Genomic DNA, 25,585 nt, shown 5'->3' with positions numbered 1-25,585 from the left:
ATCCAAAAGGCCTTTTTAGAAAGCTATAAAAACTTGTTAATCAAACATGCCTTGGAAACATTGTGATAATTGATAAATTTCTTCTTGTGTTTGGATGAACACTTTTTTAATGTTTTCTATGCTCTCTGTCAGATGATTTTCCCCAAGTACTATTCCTTCCCCCCCCCGCCATGAGTTGGGAAGAATATTATATTTACTTTAGATGTATGTATATATGTATAAAAATAATCTTATACTTTTATATTGATGTAATGTATAAGTACATTCTATTACATGAGAGACAGAGAACCAGCAAGACTTGGATTAAGTCCTGCTTCTGATATATAATGGGTATGTATGTACCTGGGCAAGTAACTTACATTTCAGTGTTCTAGGCAAGATTATAATTGTAATGAAGTTACCCAATTAATTTGTTAGAAAGAATTTTCTCATTTGAATTTCCCTTGTACCAGTGAAATCAGAGGCTTTGAACCTTCTCTTCATCTCTAGTCTGATTATACAAAAATGAAGAAGTTGGCATTGCAGAACAGTGATGTTTGTGAGAAATCTATATCTTGTCAATTTTTTAAAAAAAATCTTAAAATTTTTAATGTTATACTTTGCTTTTATCAAGACAGTAGGGTTAAGTGACTTGCCCAAGGTCACATAGGTAGCTATTAAGTATCAAATGTTTGAGGCTGGGATTTGAACTCAGGTCCTCCTGACTCCAAGACTGGTACTCTATCCATTGTACCACCTTTGCTGCTGCGACACACTTTATTTTAATATCACCTTCAATTCAGACAATATCCTTTTACCATTTCCTAGCCAGTGAACCAATAACAAAATAAAAATAAAATTGTGAAAGTAAATCTGTGCAGCAAAAGTTACCCACACATCATTTGAATCATAGAGATATGTATTGTTCCACATTGAGTCACCTCACACATATTTTTTGGAGAGAGGGAAATTTTCTTATCTCTTTAGAAATAAGTTTGGTTATTATACAGTATTCAAGACTTTTCATTGTTGTATTTGATTTTTTTAAAAATACTATCAGTTTTGTATTTTGCCAGAAATATTTGGAAAGAATGGTTTTGTCTTAAGACATATATAAGCAATATTATTAGGATAACTCTATAAGCTTTGCAGCAATAGGATATTTTTAGTTCAATCCAAATGCATATAGATATTCACAATTTGAGTTCAATGACTAGAAATTGAAAAAGACTTTGATCCTCAATTCGTTTGTCAGCTTTCAGTGATAGTAATATTCCAATTATTCCAGACATGCTTCTTTTAAAATCTTGAGGAAAAGAGATACAATAGGTTGCTATGAGAGAGTTCTTTTTTCTTAATTAAAAAATCTAATAGGGGAGTTTTTAATGTTTGCCCATACAGAATTTTGCTATATTTAAAAATCTACTTCATTTTTCCTTACAACTTAATATCATTTTGTTTTAGTACTTTGCTTTGCTGTTATAATTTAGTACAATTTAAGATGAGTCCAATTTTTAAAAAATCTTTCCTTTTTCTTTTTATATGCCTTGGATGACATAGCTTCAATTTCCATTTAATTCTCATGGTTTTTTGATTAAAAAGATACTTAGAGCTCCAGAAATGTTTCTTGCAGTAACTAATGGGCCTGATTCTACTGATTGCTATGGAAACTCTTGACCTGCTCCATTTCCAACCTGGGTCAGTTCACCTCCTCTTTGGCAGTCTGGTGTATTCCTCTTCCCAATGTGGAATCACTATTTTTTGCACTTAGTATGGATAACTTTGGCACTTTTACCATAATGAAGCTATAAAGGAAATAAAAGGTGAAGTTACTTGTTTTTTGCTTTATGCTGACAATATTGATAGAATAATTTGAAGTCCTAGGCTAAAATGAAGATTTAAGCTTAATTTATCCATAATTCTCCTTGTCCCTAATTAATATGACCAGTAGGATCTATATGGCTTTTACCAGTATTTGCTATTGTTGAAAATACCCATGTGACATGATTGATAACTTCATAAAAAACCTGCCTTATATTTTGTTTTCTGTACTTTAATTTTGATTCTATTAGCACAGTTATTAGACATACATTATTACACCATTAATATTCAGGTGGTAGTTGATAGTTTTGTTAGAATATCAATATGAAAATAGAAGGCACTTACTACCTCAAGCAAATGTAGGGTGGATTTATTTCCCTAAGTTTTCAAAATCATTTATAAGATGGAAATCCATTTAATTCTTAGCAGGCATAAATTCTAAAACTGTATCTTAAGTTTTTTTTGCTAGGTGCACTAGAATTCCCATCTCATAATGATATTTTGCTTAGTTTATCTTAGACTATTTAGTGCCCAGTTTTTAGGTAAGACAATTTTAAGGATATCTGAGGGAAAATAGGTTTTGATGCCATCCTCTTTGTAGTTATCTCAGAGTTATCTTTGACTTGTTCCCTTTCTCTGTACCATAACTAGTCAATTACTAAATTCTATTTTCTATTTTGCCAAACTTGTCCTTTCAGGCCTCAGCCTCTTCCTCTATCTCAGTTTAGACATTCATCACCTCTTGTAATAACCTAACTACTCTTTCTATGTTCAGTCTTTTTCTGTACTTTTATCCTTCCTAAAACTTCCAAAGTCATCTTCCTAAAGTCATTTCCTTTTCAAAAACCTTTTACTGACTACCCATTACCTTTGAAATCAAATACGAACTCCATAGATTGACAGGCTGAACTTCAGTCTAATTACACTCTTCAAGCAGTCAATATTCCTGTCAAATTGAACTTACTTGCATTTACTTTCATTCCTGTAATGCACTTGTTCCTCATTTCTACTGTTTTCTTATTCTTATGAAACCATCCTTAGTTCCCTTGCTATAAGTTTTCTCTTCCTTGAATTTTCCTGGAGTGCTTCATCTGACTCATCTTTTGATATCTTCATATCTTGCCTTATATTGTATGTGTAATTTGCTGGTAGAATTTGAGTTCATTGAGTTCTGGGGACTGAGTTTTTTCCTAATTTGTGTCCCTTCTCCTTATTACTATGAAGACACATAGTAGGTGCTTAATTAAAGCTTTTTGACTGCTTGAATAAAATGTTTAATTGCTTTCCTCTTCATGTATGCTGATAGTGTTGAAAGAAGTGCCATTCTGGAGAAACTTAAGTGAACAGGAGTTACTGGAGGAGGTTGAAAATTCTCACTAGCATCCTAAATGGAAGTAGGGTACTATATAGCATCTGTCTTTTTCATTTCTGGAGAAGGATCTCTAGTTGCCTGTAGCATACCCAATTTTGAATTAGTTCAGATCCTAACTCTGAAAAACATTAGAAGTTCTAAAATTACATCACAATATGGTCCCCATAACATAACTCATTAAACATCTTAACTATTATATAAGTTTCTTTGCTAGTCTTGGACACTTAATTCTATCTTTACACTGAATGTTTATGCAAGTTACAGTTTTAATCACATGCATTCTGGTATGATATGTAAAAAGTTTTTATTTACCATGTGTATAATAATTTGTGTGTATGTGTATGCATGTGTATTCCCCTCTTAATCCTTCTAACTAAATCACTTCTTAAGTCCACAATCCTCCTGTCCATTTATCACTTTTATTGTAATTAATCATTATTTAACTTTTGATATGTTTTATTTTCCCTTGATGTTCTGTGAAATTTCCCTACCTTCTCAAGTGCTATTTGGTTCTTATTGTCCTTGATCATTTAGCTTCCTTTCCTCTATTCAGTCAATTCAGTCTTATTTCTCAATTTTTGCCACTAATTTTTAATCTTTTAAAAGTATGAACACATAGGAAGATTAAAAAAGGTTTTTTTTGTAAAACAGAATGTCTACCTATTAGTTAGACCCTGGATTCTGTTCTAGAAGATCTAAGTTTGAGTCCCATAATAGCTATTCATTCAGTTCAGCAAGCATTTATTAAATACCTACAATTTAACATGCAAAATATTAGATGCTGATTATTTCATGACAAAAACAAATCAGTTGCTGTCCTCAAGGAGCTTGGTTTCTTATGGGGAAAAACATGGACAAAGATGAGTAAATTTAAAAAAGTATATCCACCATAATTTTGGGATGGAAAAACACTAATAATTGAAGGAATCAGTAGAGGTATGGGGACAACCTGCTTGTCCAGAGTCTTAAAGGATGATGTGGGTATGATGAGGAGAAAGAAAATTCTGTATGGAGGACAGTCTGAAAAATTAGAAGCAGGACAACATAGTGTTGTATAAAGTAAATATGTCAGTTTGACTAGAATATAGGATATGTGAAATGGGTTATATTTGGACAAATTGGAGCAGATTCTGAGAGGACTCTTAAGTGCTAAACTTAACCCAGGTTTGTTATCTTGGGCAAGTCCCTTAATCTTCACTCTTGAATTTTTTTCTTATTTGCAAAATGGGGAATGATAACTTAGGGTTTCTTTGGGAGAAACATTTTCTAAATGCTAGAAGCACTATGTAAATATGAATAATATTATCATATCGTTTCCCTGTATTACCACTATAAGAAAAAAATGCAAAAATTATTCAGGGAGGAAGTGTGTTTTTTGAGTCAATATTGGGGAATATTACCCAAAGCATCAGTTGATAACCCTAATGTGAACTTATGATGAATAATTAATATAGACAGACTTTACTTAGCTATCTGAGAACTTTAGGACATAAACAAGAACTCAAGAAGGAAGCAAAAAGGACTCTAAACTGCAAAAATGTATGTCACAAACTGTACTTTATAGAAATAATTTCTCCTCCCCCCCCTTATTCAAAGACTAATTTGCTCTCTAGAATTTGTGCAGGGTGAAGGTTTTGTTCCGGGTTTGCTAGCTTACAGTGATTGAGGGAAGAAACATCATTATGGGAAGGCATACTGGTGAAAAGTGATAACTGTTTTTCTAGTATCATGGAAAGAGGGAGGAAAAGTATAAAAAAAAAGATCTAAAATAATTCCTGCAGTCTAAAGGGGCCCATATCTCTATATATTAATATAGGAGCTGAGGGTGTTATGTCAACCCATAGGAAAATAATAGATGTTAGGTTTGCAAACACTACAGAAATCATTGAACCCAATGCCTTAATTTTTCAGATTAAAGAAAGGTGAGAGAAGTGAAGTTAAGTTGTGTAGGACCACAGTTGGTATCAGACCAAGATGAGAATAGATTACAGTTGTTTTAACTCTTAGCCCAGTGTTCTTTTAACTATCAAATTGTTTTACTTCAAAATTTGTGACCCTAAGTCAACAAGAAAAGGCTTAAATTACATTTTATGTACTCTGTATTTGAGAGAAGGGAAATAATTTAGTTCATCAGTTTGTTTGGTGCTTCAAGATGGGATGTGGCAACATTTTGTAGAGAGAAAGATAACTCTTAGCTGTCAAGAAAACTAGACAAATAACCTTATAACTAACAGTCACTTGAGATCATTTAACTCTATAGAAAAGCTTGAACTAGAATCCAGATTTTTGACTACAGTGTTTGTTCTACTATGTCTTCTTGTTTTCTATTCTCTGAGGGATCTGAGATACATCAGCAATAGCAAAAATCCCAAAACAAAATTTCTTCCATCAAATGATGATGCTGTTTGTCCTCTGTCCTTGAAGAAGACCATGACATCAAGGAGGTGATGCCATGACAAGCATATGAATTGGGTTTGAGTGAGGGGGTGCTGTACTAAGTCACCAGCCTCACTTTTTCCTCCAGAGCCATCTGGATCCAGTGGCCAGATATGGATCAGGATGACTGGAGATGTCCCTGGATTATGAGGCAATTAGGGTTATGTGTCTTGTGCAAGGTCACACAGCTGGTAAGTGTCATATGGATAGGATGTGTATCAAAGAGCTTTACTTACTGGGCTCTGGGAATATCTATGCCTTCTCAGGATTGTTGAGGGGGTAGGAACAAAGAGAGAGAGTGACAAAACTGGATATCAGGCAAATCAGGCAAGTAAACCCATCAAAATTGTACCATGTTCTAAGTACTGTGTTTAAAAATATTATTAATTCAGTAAGAGCAGACTGTGGAGCAGATTATGGATTCTCCTAGAGAAGAATTCTATAATTTGAAAATTGGAAGGTACCTTAATCACCACTTAATCCAACTCCTATTAAACTTAACCCATGAATACAAGCTTTGTTTTGTTTTTTGTTTTGTTTTGTTTTGTTTTTTGTTTTGTTTTTTGCAAGGCAAATGGGGTTAAGTGGCTTGCTCAAGGCCACACAGCTAGGTAATTATTAAGTGTTTGAGACTGTATTTGAACCCAGGTACTCCTGACCACTGCGCCACCCAACTGCCCCTCAACCCTTCAAGCTTTGTTTTAATTGTTAAACGTCAAACTTCAATTTATCCTCTTTGCTCCATTTATTCTATGCTCTTGGTTCTGTCAAATAAAGTTCAAATGGAAAAAAATCTAGTTCCTCTCCCTCATGCCAGACCTTCAAATGCTTGAAGACAGGGTTCAATGACCCCTGAGACTTTTCTTCAGACGAAATACACTCATCTTCATTCATTCCAGTAAGATAACTAATCTTGTGGCTACCATATACATATATATATATATATATATATATATATATATATATATATATATATATATATATATATATATTTAGCTTTATTTCTTGCATCTAGGACTTTTTTATGCAGTACTTTTGATTCTTTGCTTCCTATTTCCATAGCTGTGACCTTGTGATCTTATGCTAAGACTGTGGCAGCAACTTCTTGGTCTTCTCTCTTTCAGTATATTTTTTTATTCAGTTGTATGCCCAGCTAATAGAAGTAGCCTTTTCAAGCAAAGACCTTGTTTTTCTCTTGTTAAAGAATTTCTTCCTTGTTTTAACAAATCCAAGTTTCTCCCTATCCTTTAGGGGTATATATCATTTATGCACCTTTCATCTTATCTCCTGTTGTTACTTTTTCCAGACCTTCTCTTTAAGTAAAGCTAATTCACTTGCCATTATATGTATTTACTGTACATTTCTGTACTTATATATTTGACATTCCCTTTACTTAGAATACTATCCTGTTACCCTTTCCTTTTCCTTTAACTTCCTTAAAGTTTTCTATTATTAATTTCACCAGACCATATGCCTCTGTGTGTTTTAACATTTTTTAGAATCAGTTGTCTTTTTGTACTAAATTGTGTTATACTTGGTTTATATTTTGCCCTGTAAATGTATTTTCAGTTCATTTATATATTTATAATGTAGACACATATTATATATTCAACTCAATAAAAGCTTCTTGAAGGGAGGAGGGGGCTATATTTTCCTATGTTCTTTCATATCACCTACCATGGGTTTGTGTACAACAAATCCTTAGTAAAGCTAGGCTATCTTTTGTTATGCATCTCATTTGAATTTTTCAATCAGAGGTCAGTTAAAAAAAAAGGCCCCAGAAGGTTTTACATTTTTTGGTATTATTTTCCATTTCCATTTTAGAAGAGAAAAATTTTTTGCCGTATTTTTATATTTTTTGTCCCTTATGCAAGTTGTATTTATGACTGTGGGGGTTTTTATGTAACCATTGAATTCCTATATTTACAAAAAAATATGAAATAGGATTTTGCTTCCTTTAGGGGCTATTTTATGTTTCTTATACTTAAAGTTGTTAATTATGTCTTATCATTATTTTGTTTAAATTTATGGAGTAGGTGAAACTTTAGGCAACTTTTCAAGCAGTTTGTACTAATGAGTTTGGGTTTGTCTTGGCAGTTGACTGGATTGTTGCTGACATTTTGGCAATCAGACAGAATGCTCTGGGACATGTACGCTATGTTCTGAAAAATGGCTTAAAGTGGCTTCCATTATATGGATGGTATTTTTCTCAGGTAATTTTTTTTCCTTTATTGTCTCAAGTTTTGAGGTATTATTCTAGGTCCAGCATCTTATTTTAAACAAATAGTTTTATGATACATTTCTTTCTAAATGGTATATGTAGATGATTTGAAAGAATTTTGAAATGTTAGTAAGTTTAAAACTTTAAAATATATATAAAAGGTAAAAGTAATTGTGAAGGTATGATATTTAATGTAATGTTATCTTAATGAATAAAATGGTAAAGGAAAAGAATGCTCTATAGGATTATATGTCCCTGAGTAATCAGTTGCTTTTCCCTTGTTACCTGTCCATATTTTAATTTTTCCATCTTAAAAATTTCAGAGTGGAAAAGTTTTGCATTAATACCATGAATAATAGCTTTTTAGTTTGCGTCATTCATAAATTTAATTATCTCAGTTAAACTTATTTTTCATTTTTTATATTTCCAAACATATTTTTCATTCATTGTGCTATGCTATGTTTTCCTCTTTAATGATCAACATATACTTCCCCAAATTTCTTAATATCGAAACCCATATAATCTTACTGGCAAATAAAAGCAATTATGTGTGGTAAGTGAGCCACTGACTTCATCAGACTGGCAAAAAAAGGGGTCCATGACAAAAAAAGACTAAGAACCCTTGTTTTAATACTTACATTATAAAGCATGTGCAAAATATGTATTAAGAGAGAAACTTTTCCTCATTGAGAGTTCCCTACTCTCTTTGCATCCTTCCAAAAATGTATTTATGTGTTCCTCTACTGTGTGTGTATGTGTATGTATATTTTCAAGAAATAACTACTTTGGAACTTAAATCATAGGTTCATATTGTTAGTTATTTTATAACAGCTATTATCCTCATCTTTGATTGATAATTTAGTCACACTTATTGATAAAGCTAAAACTTTTTTTTATTAAAAGCTCCCAATATAATGGATATGTAAGCAGTTTCTTTGGAATTTGTTTTATCTGTATAGAATTTGACTAAAATAACTTTTTGGTCAGAAATAGAAAAAAATAAGGGAAACAACAGAGCCTGGGAATGAAGTCTTGCAAAACAAAACAAATTGTCCTAGACAGTAAGAATTATCTTAAGATTTTGGGACAAAATTGCCAAGATGAAAAAGAAACCTAAATAATTCACTAAATTTACTTTATATCAGTTTCGCCAATAATGCCTACTATTACACCAGAGTTTTTACTCACTTCTTTCTGATTGCAAGTTATTTTTATCTCCTTACTCAGTGCTTTTTAGCTCCTAAGTACAAAACTCCCATTCTTTCTATTTACCTTTTATGCTATTATATCATCCAAATTTGTGACATCAAAGTGTCAAAATTAAGAAACGTTTAATGATCACCAGCTGAAATTGAGTTTGCAAATAATACACTTGAGTTACCATAGTTTTGTCAATGAAATGTAAAGTTAATGTAGTTTTTAGTAGCCTCTTATATAGTTATGTTAATATTTAAAAAAGATACCTATTGATAATTAGTAGATGATGGTATATTTGTAAATTCTTTTGTTATTTTTGATCCAAAATGTGGGGTTTTCCTTTTGTCCTATGGAATTCTTTTCCTTACCCTTATTAATGACACTATTTTATATTTATATAGTGCTTTGTGGTTAAAAATATGTATGTGCATATGTGTGTATGGATGTGTATACACACACACATGTATACACCTGAAAACATACTTAAAACAACCCTGTGAAATGGTATCATAGTTAGTAATGATGTATTTAGATTATTTTCTACAGTTCTTTTTGGGCCTCTCATTTAATCTTCACAGCAATCTTGTGAAATAGGTATAGTATATTACATTTATTTAGCATTATGTACCAAGCATTGTGCTAAATAATGAGGTTAATAGAGAAAAGCAAGAAACAGTTACTGCTGTCAAAGAAGGTGCTATCAGTCTAATGGGAGAAACAACATGCAAAAAACTATGTACACACATCCATACATACATGATAAATTAGAGATAGTCTCGGAAGAAGGGACTGGGGAGGTGGGACATTAGCTGAAACTTAGAGGAAGCCAACAGAGTATAGGAGGGGGGAGTTGGGGTAAATCCTTATTACAAATAAACATTTAAATCAAGTAAAATAAATTCAAATAATAGTCACTTCCAAAAATATGTCTTGTATCTATTACCTCTTTGTCAGGAACGTGGATAGAGATCAGTCTTTTAAAAGTTTTTTCTTTGTAATTTTGCTATTTATATAAATTATAATGAAATTACTTCTTTTACCACTTCTTCCATTACAGTAACATTCCAGCACATTCATATACCACACTTTGCTCTTCTGTTACCTAGTTTAACATTAGGTTCAACTTCTTCCCTCTTTTATTTCCACTTTTATCCCCCCCCCTTCAAGATTAAGAACTGTTTTTTTTTCTTAAGAGAATTCCCTTTCCAGTGTTATCCCCCCCTCTGTTTCCCCCTTGTTTTTCTTTTGAGTTTGCTGTATTTCTTCACCAAACTTTATATGATAGTGCATATGTATTTAGCCTCCTTTTTTTGCTGATTGTGAATGAGTGAGGTTTATCTAATTCCTGTCTTCACTCCTTCCTCTGTGCTTATATGTTCTCATGCATTCCAGTTATAACAAATAACAAGTTATACACACGTTTTCTTTTTCTCTTTACTGTTTCCCCTCCTTTATTCTACTTTCTCACTCTCCTCTGAACTTCCTCTGAAGAGAAAGTCTATCTTAGGACTTTTTTTTTTTAATTTCTTCAGTGTCCTTTGAGAGATTAGCATTCTTGAAGTGACACTTTCCTTTTCCCCTCTAAAATACTGGTACTCAGTCATCCTACAACTCCTTCCAATCTCTCTGGACTAATTATATATTTCAGAGCTCCAGTTTAGAGATGTCTTTTTTTAAATCATCCTACAACTCCTTCCAGTTTCTTTTTTTTTGCTTGTTTTTTTTATTGTTTTTTGAATTTTACAATTTCTCCCCAGTCTCGCTTCCTTCCCCCCACAGAAGGCAGTCTATTAGTCTTTATATTGTTTCCATGCTATACACTGATCAAAAATTAAATGTGTTGAGAGAGGAATCATATCCTTAATGAAAAAATAAAATATAAGAGCAAAATTACATAATTACAAAATTGCATTTTTAAAAAATTATCCTTCTAGTTTCTTATATAAATTTACCTTTTTAAGTCTCTCTGGACTATTTATGTATTTCAAAATTCCTGTTTAGAGGTATCCCCCCCTCCCACAAATGCTTTCAAGTCCTTTCCTTTAAAAATCCATTTTTTTCCTCCTTTATATTGTAGTAATATTTATAGAAGTTATTCTAGTTCTGTCTTTTAGAATATTCTAAGATCTTATTTATGATATAACTTTTTTAGCCTTGTATGATCATTCTGAAGGTCTGCAGTACCTTTTCTTCGGAGGAGCTTTGCATTGTGGCTATAGCATTCCTGCGATTTTTCCTTTTGAAAAGACTTTCAAGAGATTATTGGTCAATTCCTTCCACTTTTACTTTGATCTCTGGTCTTAACAGACTTGGTCAGTTTTCATTTGTGATTTCTTGGATTTGTTGTCAAAGCTTTTTTTAAACTATGGTTTTCAGTGATTCTTAATTCTCTCTCCTTGCTTTGTTTTCTTCTTCAGTTGTTTATCTTAGCTATTTTAGTAGCCTAAACAATGAAGGCTAGAACTAATTTTTTAAAATCATGAACTATCTTAGAGTTGCTGCAAGCAGTTTTCCAGTTTCTATACAATGTTGGTTCATATAAATAGCAACATTGACATATTATCCAAAAAAAAGTTTACAAGTCCCTATGCTGCCTAAAAGATAAGACAAAGGTGTTAAGTTATTAAAAGAATGCTTTCTGTAGAGAAAGTTTATATCTTTAAAATACTATCCATTAATTTTTGCTATTTTCAATTTTTTAAAAGTCACTCAAAAGTAGCTAATCTTGGGACTTGTCTCCACTATAATAGCACCTATTCTTATCCTTAAAAACCACCCAATCCTGACTCCTTCAACTCTTTAAGCTACCAGCCTCTTCACTATCTAACAATTCCAAACTAGGTGTACTGGTCTTCAGTATAGTTATAACTTATGAATGATATTCAAAACAACCAGAGCTCAGATGGTATTAGAAAAATTACCATCACCCTTCAGCTTGATGCAGGCACTCCAGTAAGATTGTTTTTTAGCAAACTCTTCATAGGCTAAACTGTTCTAAGTTAGTGATTTTTCAGTAAGAACCCACCTCAAATCACCCCCCCCACACCCTTTTTTTTTTTGGATGGGATCAATTGAGTTATATAGAATAATCATGGGTGAGATATGACACATTATAGATCTTATTACAATATCTTTTCCCTACAAATCCATTCTTTTTGCAAATCTGCCTGTTTCTAATAACATTGCTCCTTTTCTTAGTCATTTGAATTTATAACCTTCCTGTCATCTTTGACTCCTCATTTTCCTTCATTCCATATAACTGGTTGGTTGCCATATCCTCTACTCTAGAGCCCAACTCTATTTTAGGCTCTTAACACTCATCATCTGGACTATTTGCATAAATATAATCAGGTTAGAGATTTATGTTAAAATATTTACTAGTAAGTTATCCTAGTTTCTAATCTATCTTTGATTCTGTGTGTTGGTTAATCTTTCTAGTGTTCTTATTTATAAAATAATGCCTATCATCGGATTGTTGTAAGACTAAGATGAAATATTTTGTGTAAAGCATTTTGTAAACCATAACACTGTATAAATATGGATTAGAATTACTTCTAATTATTATATTTTTAAAAGAACAAAGTTGGCTAAAAATGTCATTTACTTTATAGAGAACTTAATATGAAAATAATTCATCTGTAAGTATAAATAGAAGAAACACTGCTACTGACTAGAACTGAAAGATTTTTTTATTTAAGCCTTAAATTATTCTTTACCAGCCCATTTTGTTTAATACACATTATTTAATATATACTATAGAAACATATAATGTATTTGGCTATACATGAAATTGTTGATTTTAGAATAATATGCAAAGGATAGCTAAGAATTTCATAGTTCTGTCATCTTAAGAAACTTGTTTTATTGTTTTGATATATATACATATATATATACAAAATTTGATTTTTCTTCATTCTATCTTTTGTGTACTAAACATCTGAATCTTAAGATAAAATAATTTCTTTTTTAATTTTCTGTGTTTAAGCATGGAGGAATCTATGTAAAACGAAGTGCCAAATTTAATGAAAAGGAAATGAGAAACAAACTACAGAACCAGATGGATGCAGGCACTCCAGTAAGATTATGCTATATTCTCCCTTTATTAATGTAATTGTTATTTGCCTATAATCCACTATATTTCAATTGAAATATTTGAAAACCTTTTCTCAAATTAATGCAAATTTCATGTTGATTTTAATTGAGAGGTTTCACGTTGATCACTTATTCATTAGATAATTTCCAGAATCCTTTTTAGCTACAAATTCTGTGATCTTGTGCATTTTTGTTGTATGTAGATAAAATGTTAAACACAAAATAGATGGACAAAGATTTTATTCATTATTATGAAGATTAATGTGAACCAGTCAGTTCTGTAATTAGTATTAACTGTAGACATAACTAAAATTAACATTTAAGTTTTATCTTTTTTTTATTCAGTTTACAAATATATAGACTTAGTAAAAACTAAAACTAAAGTCTTTAAACACTAAACCTTTTTGTGTTGGTAAATTTTTTGGTTGCAATAATTGAATTATTTGAAAACTTAAAATATTCATAAATTTATAAAAAGAAAACAATTCATTTTCAGCTATATTTTATAATACATAATTTTCTATTTAAAGTCTCTTCAGAAACAAAGTTGAATAACTGAAATAGTTTGAAAATATTGACATTTTGATTTGTTCTTGATATAATAGTAAAATATAACTTTCTGTCCTGTTTACTCAAATTCAAGTGATAGATCACAGATCATTTTAAAGAAGATAATTTTGACAGTCTGGTGAAAAATAAATTTATAATGTTGACAAGTTTGTATTTTTTTAAACAAAAACCCTGTTATTACTGAAAGTTTTTTTTATTTATCGACATGAAAGTTTTAAAAATATTAATGTACTTGGTGTTGGAAACTTGGGAATTTCCTTTGAGGGAACTCCTTTACTAATATAGAGAAGCATCTGTTTTACAATATATAGTATTAGATAATTGCATAGAATACTATGAGACTGAAGCGATTTATCAAGAGTCACCAGAGCCAGTAAATATTGGAGGGTGAACTTGTACCCAAGTTTTCCATCTAATACCTCATAGACTATATATTAGTAAGTAAAATCAAAAGTTTTTTATTATAATTTAACAGAGCTAGCAAAATTGGTTTCTATATGTGGAGATACAAAATTACTACTAGTATTTTAATAGTAATGTGTAAAGTTTTTTTATTTAAGTAAGTTTTCTATTTTTTTTCTCTACCTTGGGGGGGGGAACCTAAATTGAATTTCTAGTTAATTTTTTCTAAGGAAAAGGCCTTTTATTATTGAATATCATTCATATTCCTTTCTCTTTAGTTTTGTTCATACTGAGTCATACCTTTGTCTCACTTGAAACAAATTTGATTATTCCTCAGCCAGAATTAATTGCAAGAAAATGATTTTGATGCCACTTTTTTTTTTTTTTGCAAGGCATTGGAACTAAGTGATTTGCCTAAGGACACACAGCTAAATAGTTATTAAATGTCTGAGTCCTCTTCATTCCAGGGCTGGTGCTCTATCTGCTGTGCCATCTAATGCTACTTTGTAAAGAAATGTTTCTTTTTTATTTTAAATGTATTTAGGGTTCAGTAGGGTGATTTAGTTAGTATGATAAAGTTTTATGAAAATGATACAGATTCAAGGGTATATGGGTTTATCAAAATTGAGATTGTGTGGAAAGAATACAAAATGATAGTCTGCCTGCTTCTATCAATGCTACCTGCTTTGACAAAACCATTTCAGGAAGATAAGACTTACTCTTACCTTTTCCTTTTATTGCACTCTCTACCTTAAGTAATATGCTATTGTTATAACATGTTCAATAATTTTAATACCTACCTCCCAGAGTTGTTGAGAGTTAAATAACACTTGAGGTTGTTGAGGGTGTAAAGCACTTAACGTACTAGTAGATATTTAATAAATGTTCTTCATAGTAGGTATTTGATAAATAGTAGGTATTGAATAAGTGTTCTTCCCATTTAAAATAGTAGGTATTTAATAAATGTTCTTCCCCTTTCAAAGTTTACTTTGTACTAGCCTGTGCAGATGTATTTCCACTCCTACATTCATTTATAAGTACATACATAAGTCTGTTATCATCAGACATAAGAGATGAACAGACTCTACTGATGTCACAGAGAAAGGTAGGATTTTGTTAGGATTTTGTTTGTATATATAGGCACATACACACACATCTTTTGTATATTGTTGATTAAGGTTATTTTTCCACAAGGAATTGATTTTCTTTTTTTTTTTTTAATTATATAAATATTTTGTTTTCCAATTACAATGTTGTTTTCTACCAATCATTTTTTTACAAGGTTTTGAATTTTACAAAGAATCCATTTTCATTAGTCTTTTATTTTAAAAATAATTTATAAAGAAAATGATTTAAACTTAGATTGGAAAGGTATTTTGGAGTTCCTTAAATGTTAAACTCTAGAGTTTGCATTTTATTCTAGAAGCAAGAAGGTTTTATGATCAGAGAAGCAATATGCTCAAATTTGTGCCCTGGGAAGATTATTTTAGTTGTATGGAGCATGGATGGATTAATGAAGGGGAAATATGGAAGCAAGGAGACTGATTAGAGGGCTTACTTTGTGGTAAAGGCAAGTACCAATAGGAGAGTCTAGATTTTGGTGATTGTACGAGTAGAGGGGATGCTGTAAAGCAACCTTATGGAGTTAGAATGGTTAGCCTTGGCTACTGACTTGATATGGACTTGTGGGCTAGCAATGATATTCAGTGCATGATTAATTCTTTTGCTTTGTTCAAAGGAAAATACTGGAGCTATTTCCATTTCCCTGATTGTTTTGTGAAACAAGTCAGAAATACTAGAAAAACAATAGGGAACTAAACTAATTGTTCTAGTCTAAATCTAGTCTTAATATTAATTAGATGGATATTTCTAACCTCTTCTTTCTGCCCAAGTGAAAATTATTCTTCTGATTCAATTTTTCATGGACCTTTGGTAGATTGTAGTTATTTGTGTATATTTCTTTCCCTTCTTGAGTTACACTTAAGAGCAGAGCATGTGTTATATTTTTTTTTGGCATTCTCAGCTGAAGAAACATTCTAGAGAGGTTTGAGTGAATTAATCAGTTAGAGTAGAAAGTAGCAGAAACATGATTTTAAACCTTAAAAAATTTTTTTTACTCTAATTATGGGTTTCTTTCCATTATAAGAATATAATTTGTTCATCATTGAACTCAGATAAGTTTTTAACAATACCAACTATTATATTCTTGTAGTTGACCTCAGGATTGGATGATTTGTTATTACCTAACCAAAACAGGGGAGTCAAGTTTTGTTTGGTGTTCATAATGATAATTCTGAAATATAATAAATTTCCTGAAATTTCTCCTTAATAATGAAAATATATTTAGTATATACATATGTATATGATATGATACATGTAGAAATGTCTATTTCTTTGACAATTAGTGTGTGTGTGTGTGTGTGTGTGTGTGTGTGTATATATATATATATATATATATATACTTTTCCACACATGATAATGCTGTCAGAGTATTACTGTTATACTGTGTATTTAGGTAAAAGTATACCAGAAATTTTTTAAATATAATATACTATTTTATTTTCATGTCATTTGGAGAATATGTCAAAACTGGCTTAATTCCCTCATGTTTTCTAATGTGTCTCATACTTTTAGGTAACATAAGATATTCAGTAAAGAAGGGATAATATGCTAAAATACAAGTTGAAGTTGGCACTCTAGAATAGCCATTTTCTTCTTCTAGACTACTGCTTCAGGATTTGAAAGGGATTTTCTACCTGTAATTACTATAATCTTGAATGTCAAAAAAGAACCTTTGCCTTGGGTTGACTTATGCAACAGTTTGTTTAGATGGGTGGTAGATGATCTAACTTCTAGATCACAATTAAATTTTGCTATTACCCTTAATCCATTTACCTATGATTAATCTATTTCTTCCTCCTTCTAATCCCCCCACCACCACCAAAGGCCTTGTGCCTTCAACCTATTATATCCCACCTTTGAGCAATTTTTCTTTAGGTTAGAGTAATATGTCTTAATATTTTCAGTTTTTACCAAAAAGTTTTAAAAATACTTGATTTTCCCCAGTTACACGTTAAAATAATTCTTTAACATTAAGTTTTGAGTTCCAAATTTTATCCTTCCTTTCCTCCTTACTTATTCCTTATTCATCCTCCTATATAGCAATCCAGTATATGCAACCATTTCCATATTAGTCATTTTGTACAAGAAGACTCATAACAACATGAGATATACATCAGCAGAGGCAGAAATATTGAATTATAAGAAACATTTAAAATTCATCAAAAAAGTCATATTCTTCATGAATTTTCTCAACCTTTCAGAAAAGCAATTTGGAATGATAAAGAAGTGATGAAAATATTTCTATATCCTTTGATCTGGAGTTATTACTCTTGTTAGGCATACCTCCTAAGGAAGACAAAGAGAATATAGTCATAAATATTTATGGCATGGTTTTTTTATCGTAACAAAGTAGATGTCTATTGCATGATTTTTTGATGACTGAGTAAAATCATGATACAATAATGATACAAGATTGTGATGGAAAGCAGGAGAATTAATATAGAATTAAGTAACCAGAATGGACAGAAACAATAAGCAAAATAACTATAGCACTGTAAATGAAAAAGAATAACTCCCCCAAATCATTGAAACTGAATGCTATGTCATATATCTACATATACTGTTAAACTAGTATGATGTTGCTTAGTTTTACCTGTAATTTTTTCTTTATTCTTTGTTATAAGGGATGACTAGTGGAGAGAGATATTATGAAATTAAGACAATTAAAATACAAGAAATTTAAATGACTATATTGATGTTGGATTGGTGTCCTTCATAGTTGAAAGACCTTGCCATCATATGAATGATGGATGACTTGCACTTTATGTTAAGGATAGTGAGGACAGTATTGTGCAAGGGCATCCTTCTCACAAATTATTCCAGAGCCTTCTTCACCCCACTGGCTTCATCTAATAGGAAACAGAACTTCTGATGATGGTCTGGATATAGTGTGTCTGGAGACGTTGGCCTTTTTGGATAAGGTCTTTCCCATGTTATTGAGGCACCATGTTATTATCATAACACCAGGTAGAGCTACAGTATGGTAATGTTATGGTGACAAACATACTACGTTATGGTAAAGCTAACCTGTTCCATGTTCTGATCTGAAGTATGATGATTTTATGGTGATAGTTTTTTTGGCATTATGGTAAAGCTAATCTTTCTTGAAATTTATAATCGTCAGTATGATACAATTTAGTGACAAGTTTTCTACAAAGCTAAACTCTTTCTCTCAGAGGTCTATGCTGCTTAGCTCTGCAAATATTATTCTTCTGAGTTTGAGCTCACCAGACACCAGCAGAACTGCTATGCTTTCCAAGGTATAGGCCCCCTCTCTTGGGGCCAACCCATTCCAGTGTGACTTACAAAGGAGCCTACTAGCTTTTCCAGATTTGCACACTGGGCACTTTTCAGCACCTTTCTCTGCTTCTCGGAATTTGAGATTCTCAGTCTGACTCCCTTGGTTGAGGTCAACTTGAGACCATTGCCCAATCCTTCAGAAAAGTGTTCACTTACCTTTCAGTACTGATTGATCTTTGTGAAATACCTGTATTAATCAAACGGAAAGTGATACTTTTGGAATGGTTGAATATAATAATCCACTTAACATTTTTCTAGATTGAAATCTGAAATTCCTGCCATAAGAAGATTTTTATTGAGCTTGAGAAAAATATATAATTTTGCTAGTGTTTTGAGTAAGAAAAGCAGATTTATCCCTCTAAACTCCTTGCAGCTGCTATTTTCCCCCCAAAAGTTCTCTTTTACATCAGTTTTGTGTAATTTATATTTCATTATGGTTTGTTTATGTCCACATATGCATAATTCATTGCCTTTTGAGTAGGTGATCCTCACTTTTACTTGTTGAAGATAATAGAATTGAATTCTTGCAGTATGCTAGAACATATTCTTTGTTCCTTTTGGGGGGGGGTTTGCAAGACAATGGGGTTAAGTGACTTGCCCAAGGACACACAGCTAAGTATGTATTAAGTGTCAGAAGCAAGTCTTGACTCCAGGGCTGGTGCTCTATCCACTACACCATCTAGCTACCGCTCTAGTACTTGTTCTTAAAAGGGATGGTTGGTAAACATCTAGAAAAGGAAGTAATGATCACAGAGAGATGGCATAGCTGTAAAGGTCAGGGCCTACCCACTTGATCTTTTATTTTTTTGACAAGGAGACTAGATTCTATCAAGGGAATGCTATTTTAATCAGATATTTAAAATTTTTTCTTTGAACAAATTTATTCTCCTCCTACCTTCCTTACTGGAAAAAATAAAACAAAATCCTTGTGACAAATATATATATACATACATATATATATATATAGTGACTCAAATGTAATTCCTGCAAAATATATAAAATATAAATATATATATATATGACATAATACAAAATATATCCTTAGCTATACTCTCTCTGAGAGGATGTTTTTATGTGTAGTCTGAAAGCAGTTGGTCATTGTTTTGAACAAAATTCAAAACTGTAGAATTAACTTTACAATATTGTTACATAGTTCTGCTCATGCAAAAAATTATTTAAAGTATTTGTTTATCAAGCTATTCTTTTTTTCAAATTTTTTTTTAATCGGGCTATTCTTACACAAATATAGAGACTGGCTTAGTGATCCAAGTATTATGAACCCTTTTTTCAGTATGGTAAAACCTATGAATCCTCCTTAGAATAATGTTTAATGTCCACCAATTGGGGCATGTCTGAATAAATTGTGGTATATGTATGTGATGTAACACTATTGTTCTAATAGAAATCAGGACAGATGGAATTTCACAGAAGCTTGGAAAAACTTGCATGAATTGATGCTGAGTGAGATGAGCAGAACCAGAAGACTATTGTATACCCTAACAGCAACATGGGGGTGATGATCAACTTCAATGTACTTGCTCACTCCATCAGTGCAATAATCAGGGGCAATTTTAGGGTATCTGTGATGGAGAATACCATTTGTGTCCAGAGAAAGAACTATGGAGTTTAAACAAAGATCAAAGATTATTATCTTCAATTTTTAAAAAGTTTTCTTACGTACTACATAATTTTGTTATTTCTAATACTGTAATTCTTCCTCAAGAATATGTTTTTTCTCTCAACACATTCCATTTTGATCAATGCATATCATGGAAACAGTGTAAAGATTATTAGGTTGCCTTTTGTTGGGAAGGGGAGGGAAGGTGGGGGGGGAAATTGTAAAATTTAAAACCTTAGAAAAAATGATAGGTAGAAACTACTATAGTATATAATTGGAAAGCAAATATATTTATATAAGTTAAAAAGAATAATATTTAAAATTCATAAAATAAGATACATAGGATTACAGAGAAAAACAATTATGTTGAAATGGTTAGCAAAATGTGCATTTTTAAAAAGTTCATAGACTTTAGGCTGAGATACTTGACTTTGTAAGCTGAGTAGACAGATTAGTTGAGTGTGCTGCTGGAACCAAATGCTGTGTAATTTTATTACACATTTTGAAAAAATTATCTCACTTCATTGGAGAGGTAGAAGACTGTGTGTGTGTGTGTGTATTTGCCTACAAGATATTCTATTCAGTTTTTTATCAGTGACATATACAAAGGAGTAGATGATATACTTGTTAAATTTTTAGATGAGACAAATCTAAGAAGGATAGTTTAATGTATTGGATTTCTGAGTTAGAATCTCAAAAGCAAAAATACTTAAAATAGGGATATAGAGTCTTATAACTTGGTTTTAAAAAAAACAAGCATAAGATCATGTGGTTGACTAAATTTTTTTAAGGTCTGGAAATATTAACAGCAGATTCATTAAGAGTCATATGGCAGTTAAGAAAGCTAATAATGGGGTTAAGTGGCTTGCCCAAGGCCACACAGCTAGGTAATTATTAAGTGTCTGAGATTGGATTTGAACCCAGGTACTCCTGACTCCAGGGCCAAGTGCTCATCCAGCTGCGCCACCTGGCCACCCCAATCTTAGGCCATATTAAGAGAAGCATAGTGTGAAAGCTTTTATTCTTCCCTGTTCACATTGTAGGTAGACTATCATGATCACTTGGAAAGATATTTGTAAAGTGAAGGAGAACAACAGTACGGGAAAAGTTCTTAAGTTTATGCCATATGAGCATCAGTTTAAGGAATTTATTATACTTAGTTTAGAAAAGAGAAAATTTAAAAAGAAGAAGTAAGGACTTGATAGACTTCAAATTTTTGAAAGTCCAGTAGAAGACTGATAAGACTTTGCTTTTGATCTCAGAGGGAAGAACTAGACTCTATGTGGCAGTTACAAAGAGGCAAGTTTAGACTTGCTATTTAAACATAAAAAGTTTCAAAAGAAGCACAGCTATTCAAAAACAGATTGCACTTCATGAAGTTATAGTTTACATGCCTATTAATGTGGTAGTGTGGGAATTGCGTGAACCATACTGACTTCATTTTGTGATTCTAATTTGGAGCTATCTCAGTTCCCTTTCTATTCAGTTATGGATCTAGTCTACTTTTTGTCTTGTGAGGAAACTAGTTGGAATTGTGAGAATACTTATTTTTCACTGTTTGAACTTAATCCCAAGTGGCTAGGAAACTGAACCACCTCTACTCAGAGGTTACTTAATAGACAATTAAGGACCAGGGTATGCTGAGGATTTATACAAGTACTTTTCTCACAGTTATATAACTCAGGCAATCCATATGTCTTATCTAAAAATTGGCCCTATACTGCTGGTCATTTAGTTATTGTTTCTATTTTCTTTTGATTGACCATAGACACTTTGGGGAGTGCCCCAGTCTTTCTGATTCCAGGGAATTGTATATGTTCATTCTTCCTCTCCCAACTTCATTTAGAAATGATTGCCTAATTTTGCATTCTGCTTTATTATTCTCTTTTAATTGGTCTTATTTGATTGTTTCTAATTTTTTAAAGAATGTGTCTCAGTTCTATCTATATTCAGCATCTTTGGATTTAGGATTCCATTGTCCAATTATACCTGTTTTGCTAATAAATTGTGCAGACTCAGATTGCTTTTCCTTACTTATTATTAATTATCTATCACAGTTTAAAGGATTTTGGGGGGGGCAGGCTTGACTAAAGTACCCTGATATTTTGTAATATTTATGAAACTACATAGATTGCAATAGATTAGTATTAATTATGCATGCTTCTTTCTCTGTCATATCTCTTATATATTTTATAATAATGGATTGTGTAGGAAGTACAAAAGTAGTTTCCCCTTTTCCTTTGTTCCATGCAAGCATTTAACTTGTTGCTTTTCTACATACTTCCTCATTTGGTATTAAATGTTAAATGTTTTTAATACCAGATTATGTGACTTAGTTCTGTGTTAGTATCTGGAAAACATGTTAAACAAATTATAACTTGGGGGGCAGCTGGGTGGCACAGTAGATAAAGCACTGACCCTGGAGTCAGGAGGACCTGAGTTCAAATCCATCTAGCTGTGTGATGCAAGTCACTGAACCCTATTGTCTTATTAAAAAAAATTTTTAAAAAATGTTGTAATTTGGGATTGAACTAATTGAATTGGTATTGAAGTCTTTTTGTTGGAAAAAAATCAGTTGTAGAGAGCAAAAGTCATCTAAAGAAATAAAGACATAAATATAATATTAACATATTCTGGCTATCCATCACTTTTTATACACATTATAGTCCATTTTCTTTTAAGCTTATACCTTTCTTTGATAATATCGATTATTCTGATAATGAGATCCATCTAAATAGGAGTTCATATCCTCCTCAATTCTCCCTCTAATTTAAATAGGATTTTTCATGGTATTTCCTAGGTCCTTAACATATTTCATTTTTATTTTCATCTCTACATCTTTTTGCTAATATATAATGTGACACACTATATGTATATATGTAGTCCAATTTTTGTTTAAATAGTCTAACCAAATCTAATAAATTTCATTCTGAATTTCTCACATAATCCTATACCTTTAATAAAACTTGGATTTAGATTTTAAAGAGAATCCAATAATATAAAAATATTTCTTTGGCAAATGAGCAAATATCAAATATCTTTTTTCAAATATTCCAAAGGATGAAAAGAGCAAAATATATCATATGAACTCTCTTCATTCCTATGATTCATTGTGCTGTGAATACTGGTAAATTGAAAGAACTGTCATGCATTCTCTGTTTTTGACACATTTGGAGACTGTAAGCCACCTCTGGAGGCCAGTGTAATTTCTGTAGCTATTCTAGGTCTCACATTAAATTAGGGATTAAAAGAAATCTGAGTTTCCTCTTTCTAGCTGCCTTTATTTCTTTTTGTTTATCTAAAAAGGAAGAGGATCAAGTTTAGGATAATTGACTACTCCAGTAACATCTAATAATGATTTCTCAAGTCTAGCTTCTCTACTTAAAGGTATACCTACTTTTGGCTACTAGATTTGTTCCTGAAAATTTGTTTAAATTGAATCATTCTAAGTAGAGTAGAGCTTTTTATTTGCCTGGAGTTCTGTGTTGATGCTTTTTGTAAAGTGAATAATTTAATTTATATTGCATTCAAATAAAGATTTTATTTAAGTTGTATTTGCATGTGATGATTTTAAAAAAACATTAAACATCTTAAAATAGTCTAAAAGTGATAATCAAAAAAGTGTGACAGTGTTTCATGCTAAATCTTGAGTTAATGAAAAAAATATTGCTAAGCCCTTCTGTCCTGCCAAAGAATTCATGATATTTAATGAATTTTATATTATATATCAGTCTTCATTGACTTTTTCGCATGCTTACTACTGTCCTTGAAAATTTACATAATATGTAGAAAGAATGTTGCTCTTTTTTTATTTGAAAAAGTTCTTTTAGGTTTAGATGGGTTGATATATTTTCTTTGTTTAAAATGGCATATGTATTTCTTTCACAGATGTATCTTGTGATTTTTCCAGAGGGAACAAGGTACAATCCAGAGCTAACAAAAGTTATTTCAGCTAGTCAAATATATGCTGCTGAACAAGGTAAGTTGAAATTTAAAATTTCAGTGTTTAATTTCAGAATTGATTATAACAAGTTGTTTTCATAATTCATTTATACATTCTCATAAATTAATTTTCTTGACTATGCATGCTCATGTGCATGTACACATACACATCCTTTCTCTATGAACTACATTTTTTCATATATATTCTCTGATACATGTTTAATTCAGCATTTATTAAGTGCAAATGGTGGGAAAAAAAGAAACAGATACTCATCTGTAGAAATGATCTTATATTCTGTTGTGGAAAAAACATACCTAAATAACATTAAGTATACAAAGTTATTTATGTAAAGTAAAAAGTACTAATTATCTGGATGTGAGGAAGAGGGGGTCCTTCTAAGCATGGGAGAAAATTGCATAAAAATGACATCACCTCCACTATCATATCCTCAAAACATAACCTCAAAATTAGATGCTTTTATTAACCACATTTTACAGATGAAGACCCTGAATCAGAGATTAAATGATTTGCTCACATTCACACAACTAAAGCTGTCTGAGGATGGATTTCAGTGTAGGATTTCTTGAATCCAGGTCCAGTGCTTTTATCTATTGCCTCAACTAGATGCATATAGAAGGTGAAATATTTGCACAGACAAATTTAAAAATAGGGAAATTTGACTAGAATGGTATGTAAGAGGAACAAAATGTAAGTAGAATAATAGTTCATAACCTAGTTATGATAGGCTTAATATACCAAATAAATGATTTTATATTTTATTTAGAAATAATTTATTTTATCGTAGAGGCAATATTAAGAATGTGGACGATTTGGACAATGTATTGGTGTGGAAAATAACTAGAGGAAGGAAGTTATTGTAGAAGTCCTTTGAATTGTAATGAAGGCCTGAAATAGGGTGGTTATGGTTTAAGGAGAAAAGGAAGTGGATGCTAGAGATATTATGGGAGTATAATAAGATATGACTCAGCAATTAATTTGGTTTTGCTGGAATGATAAGAGAGTAAAGAGGTGATAGACGAGATGACTGAAAGACTAGGAGTATCTTTGATAAACAGAGGAAATCTTGATTTAAAGGAAAAGTTAATGAATTCTGTTCAGGATTTTCTGAGTTTCTAATAATTATAACAAGAATAAGAAGCAGAAAGTAGTTAGGTGAGCTGTTTAGAGTCATACAACTAAGAAATGTCTCAGGTCTTATTTCAACTCAAAATTTTTCTGATTTCACTATCTTTTGTGCCACATAGTTGTCTATCCAGTAAACAGTTAGGAATTTGAAATTGAAACTCACAAGAAAGAAATATTGTTGTGCTAATGGATCTTTTGGCTTTAGCAAAGGTCTTCTTTCTAACTCTAAAGCCATAACATGATTTTAACCCAGTTTTATGGATTAGAACATTTCAAAATTCATACCATTGTGTGGTACATTAGATGTCTTGTTAATAGTTAAATAATATTTGAGTACTTAGTATATATCTCTTATACTCTGTATGC

General features: G+C 31.5%; 1 protein-coding gene across 1 annotated transcript in view; it reads left to right on the top strand.

Annotated features, from left to right (window-relative positions):
• Positions 1-25,585, top strand: part of AGPAT5 (1-acylglycerol-3-phosphate O-acyltransferase 5) — a 68,937-nt gene that overhangs the window by 10,117 nt on the left and 33,235 nt on the right. The window contains exons 3-5 of the mRNA XM_074209525.1: positions 7,706-7,821; positions 13,012-13,101; positions 24,019-24,109. Of these exons, the coding sequence (XP_074065626.1) occupies positions 7,706-7,821; positions 13,012-13,101; positions 24,019-24,109 (297 nt within the window). The remainder of the gene's footprint in view (positions 1-7,705; positions 7,822-13,011; positions 13,102-24,018; positions 24,110-25,585) is intronic.

Source organism: Macrotis lagotis, chromosome 1, assembly GCF_037893015.1.
Source record: "Macrotis lagotis isolate mMagLag1 chromosome 1, bilby.v1.9.chrom.fasta, whole genome shotgun sequence".
NCBI classification, from domain to species: domain Eukaryota; kingdom Metazoa; phylum Chordata; class Mammalia; order Peramelemorphia; family Peramelidae; genus Macrotis; species Macrotis lagotis.
The sequence above is the reverse complement of the archived record's forward strand: the minus strand, read 5'-3'. Positions and strand labels throughout refer to the sequence as shown.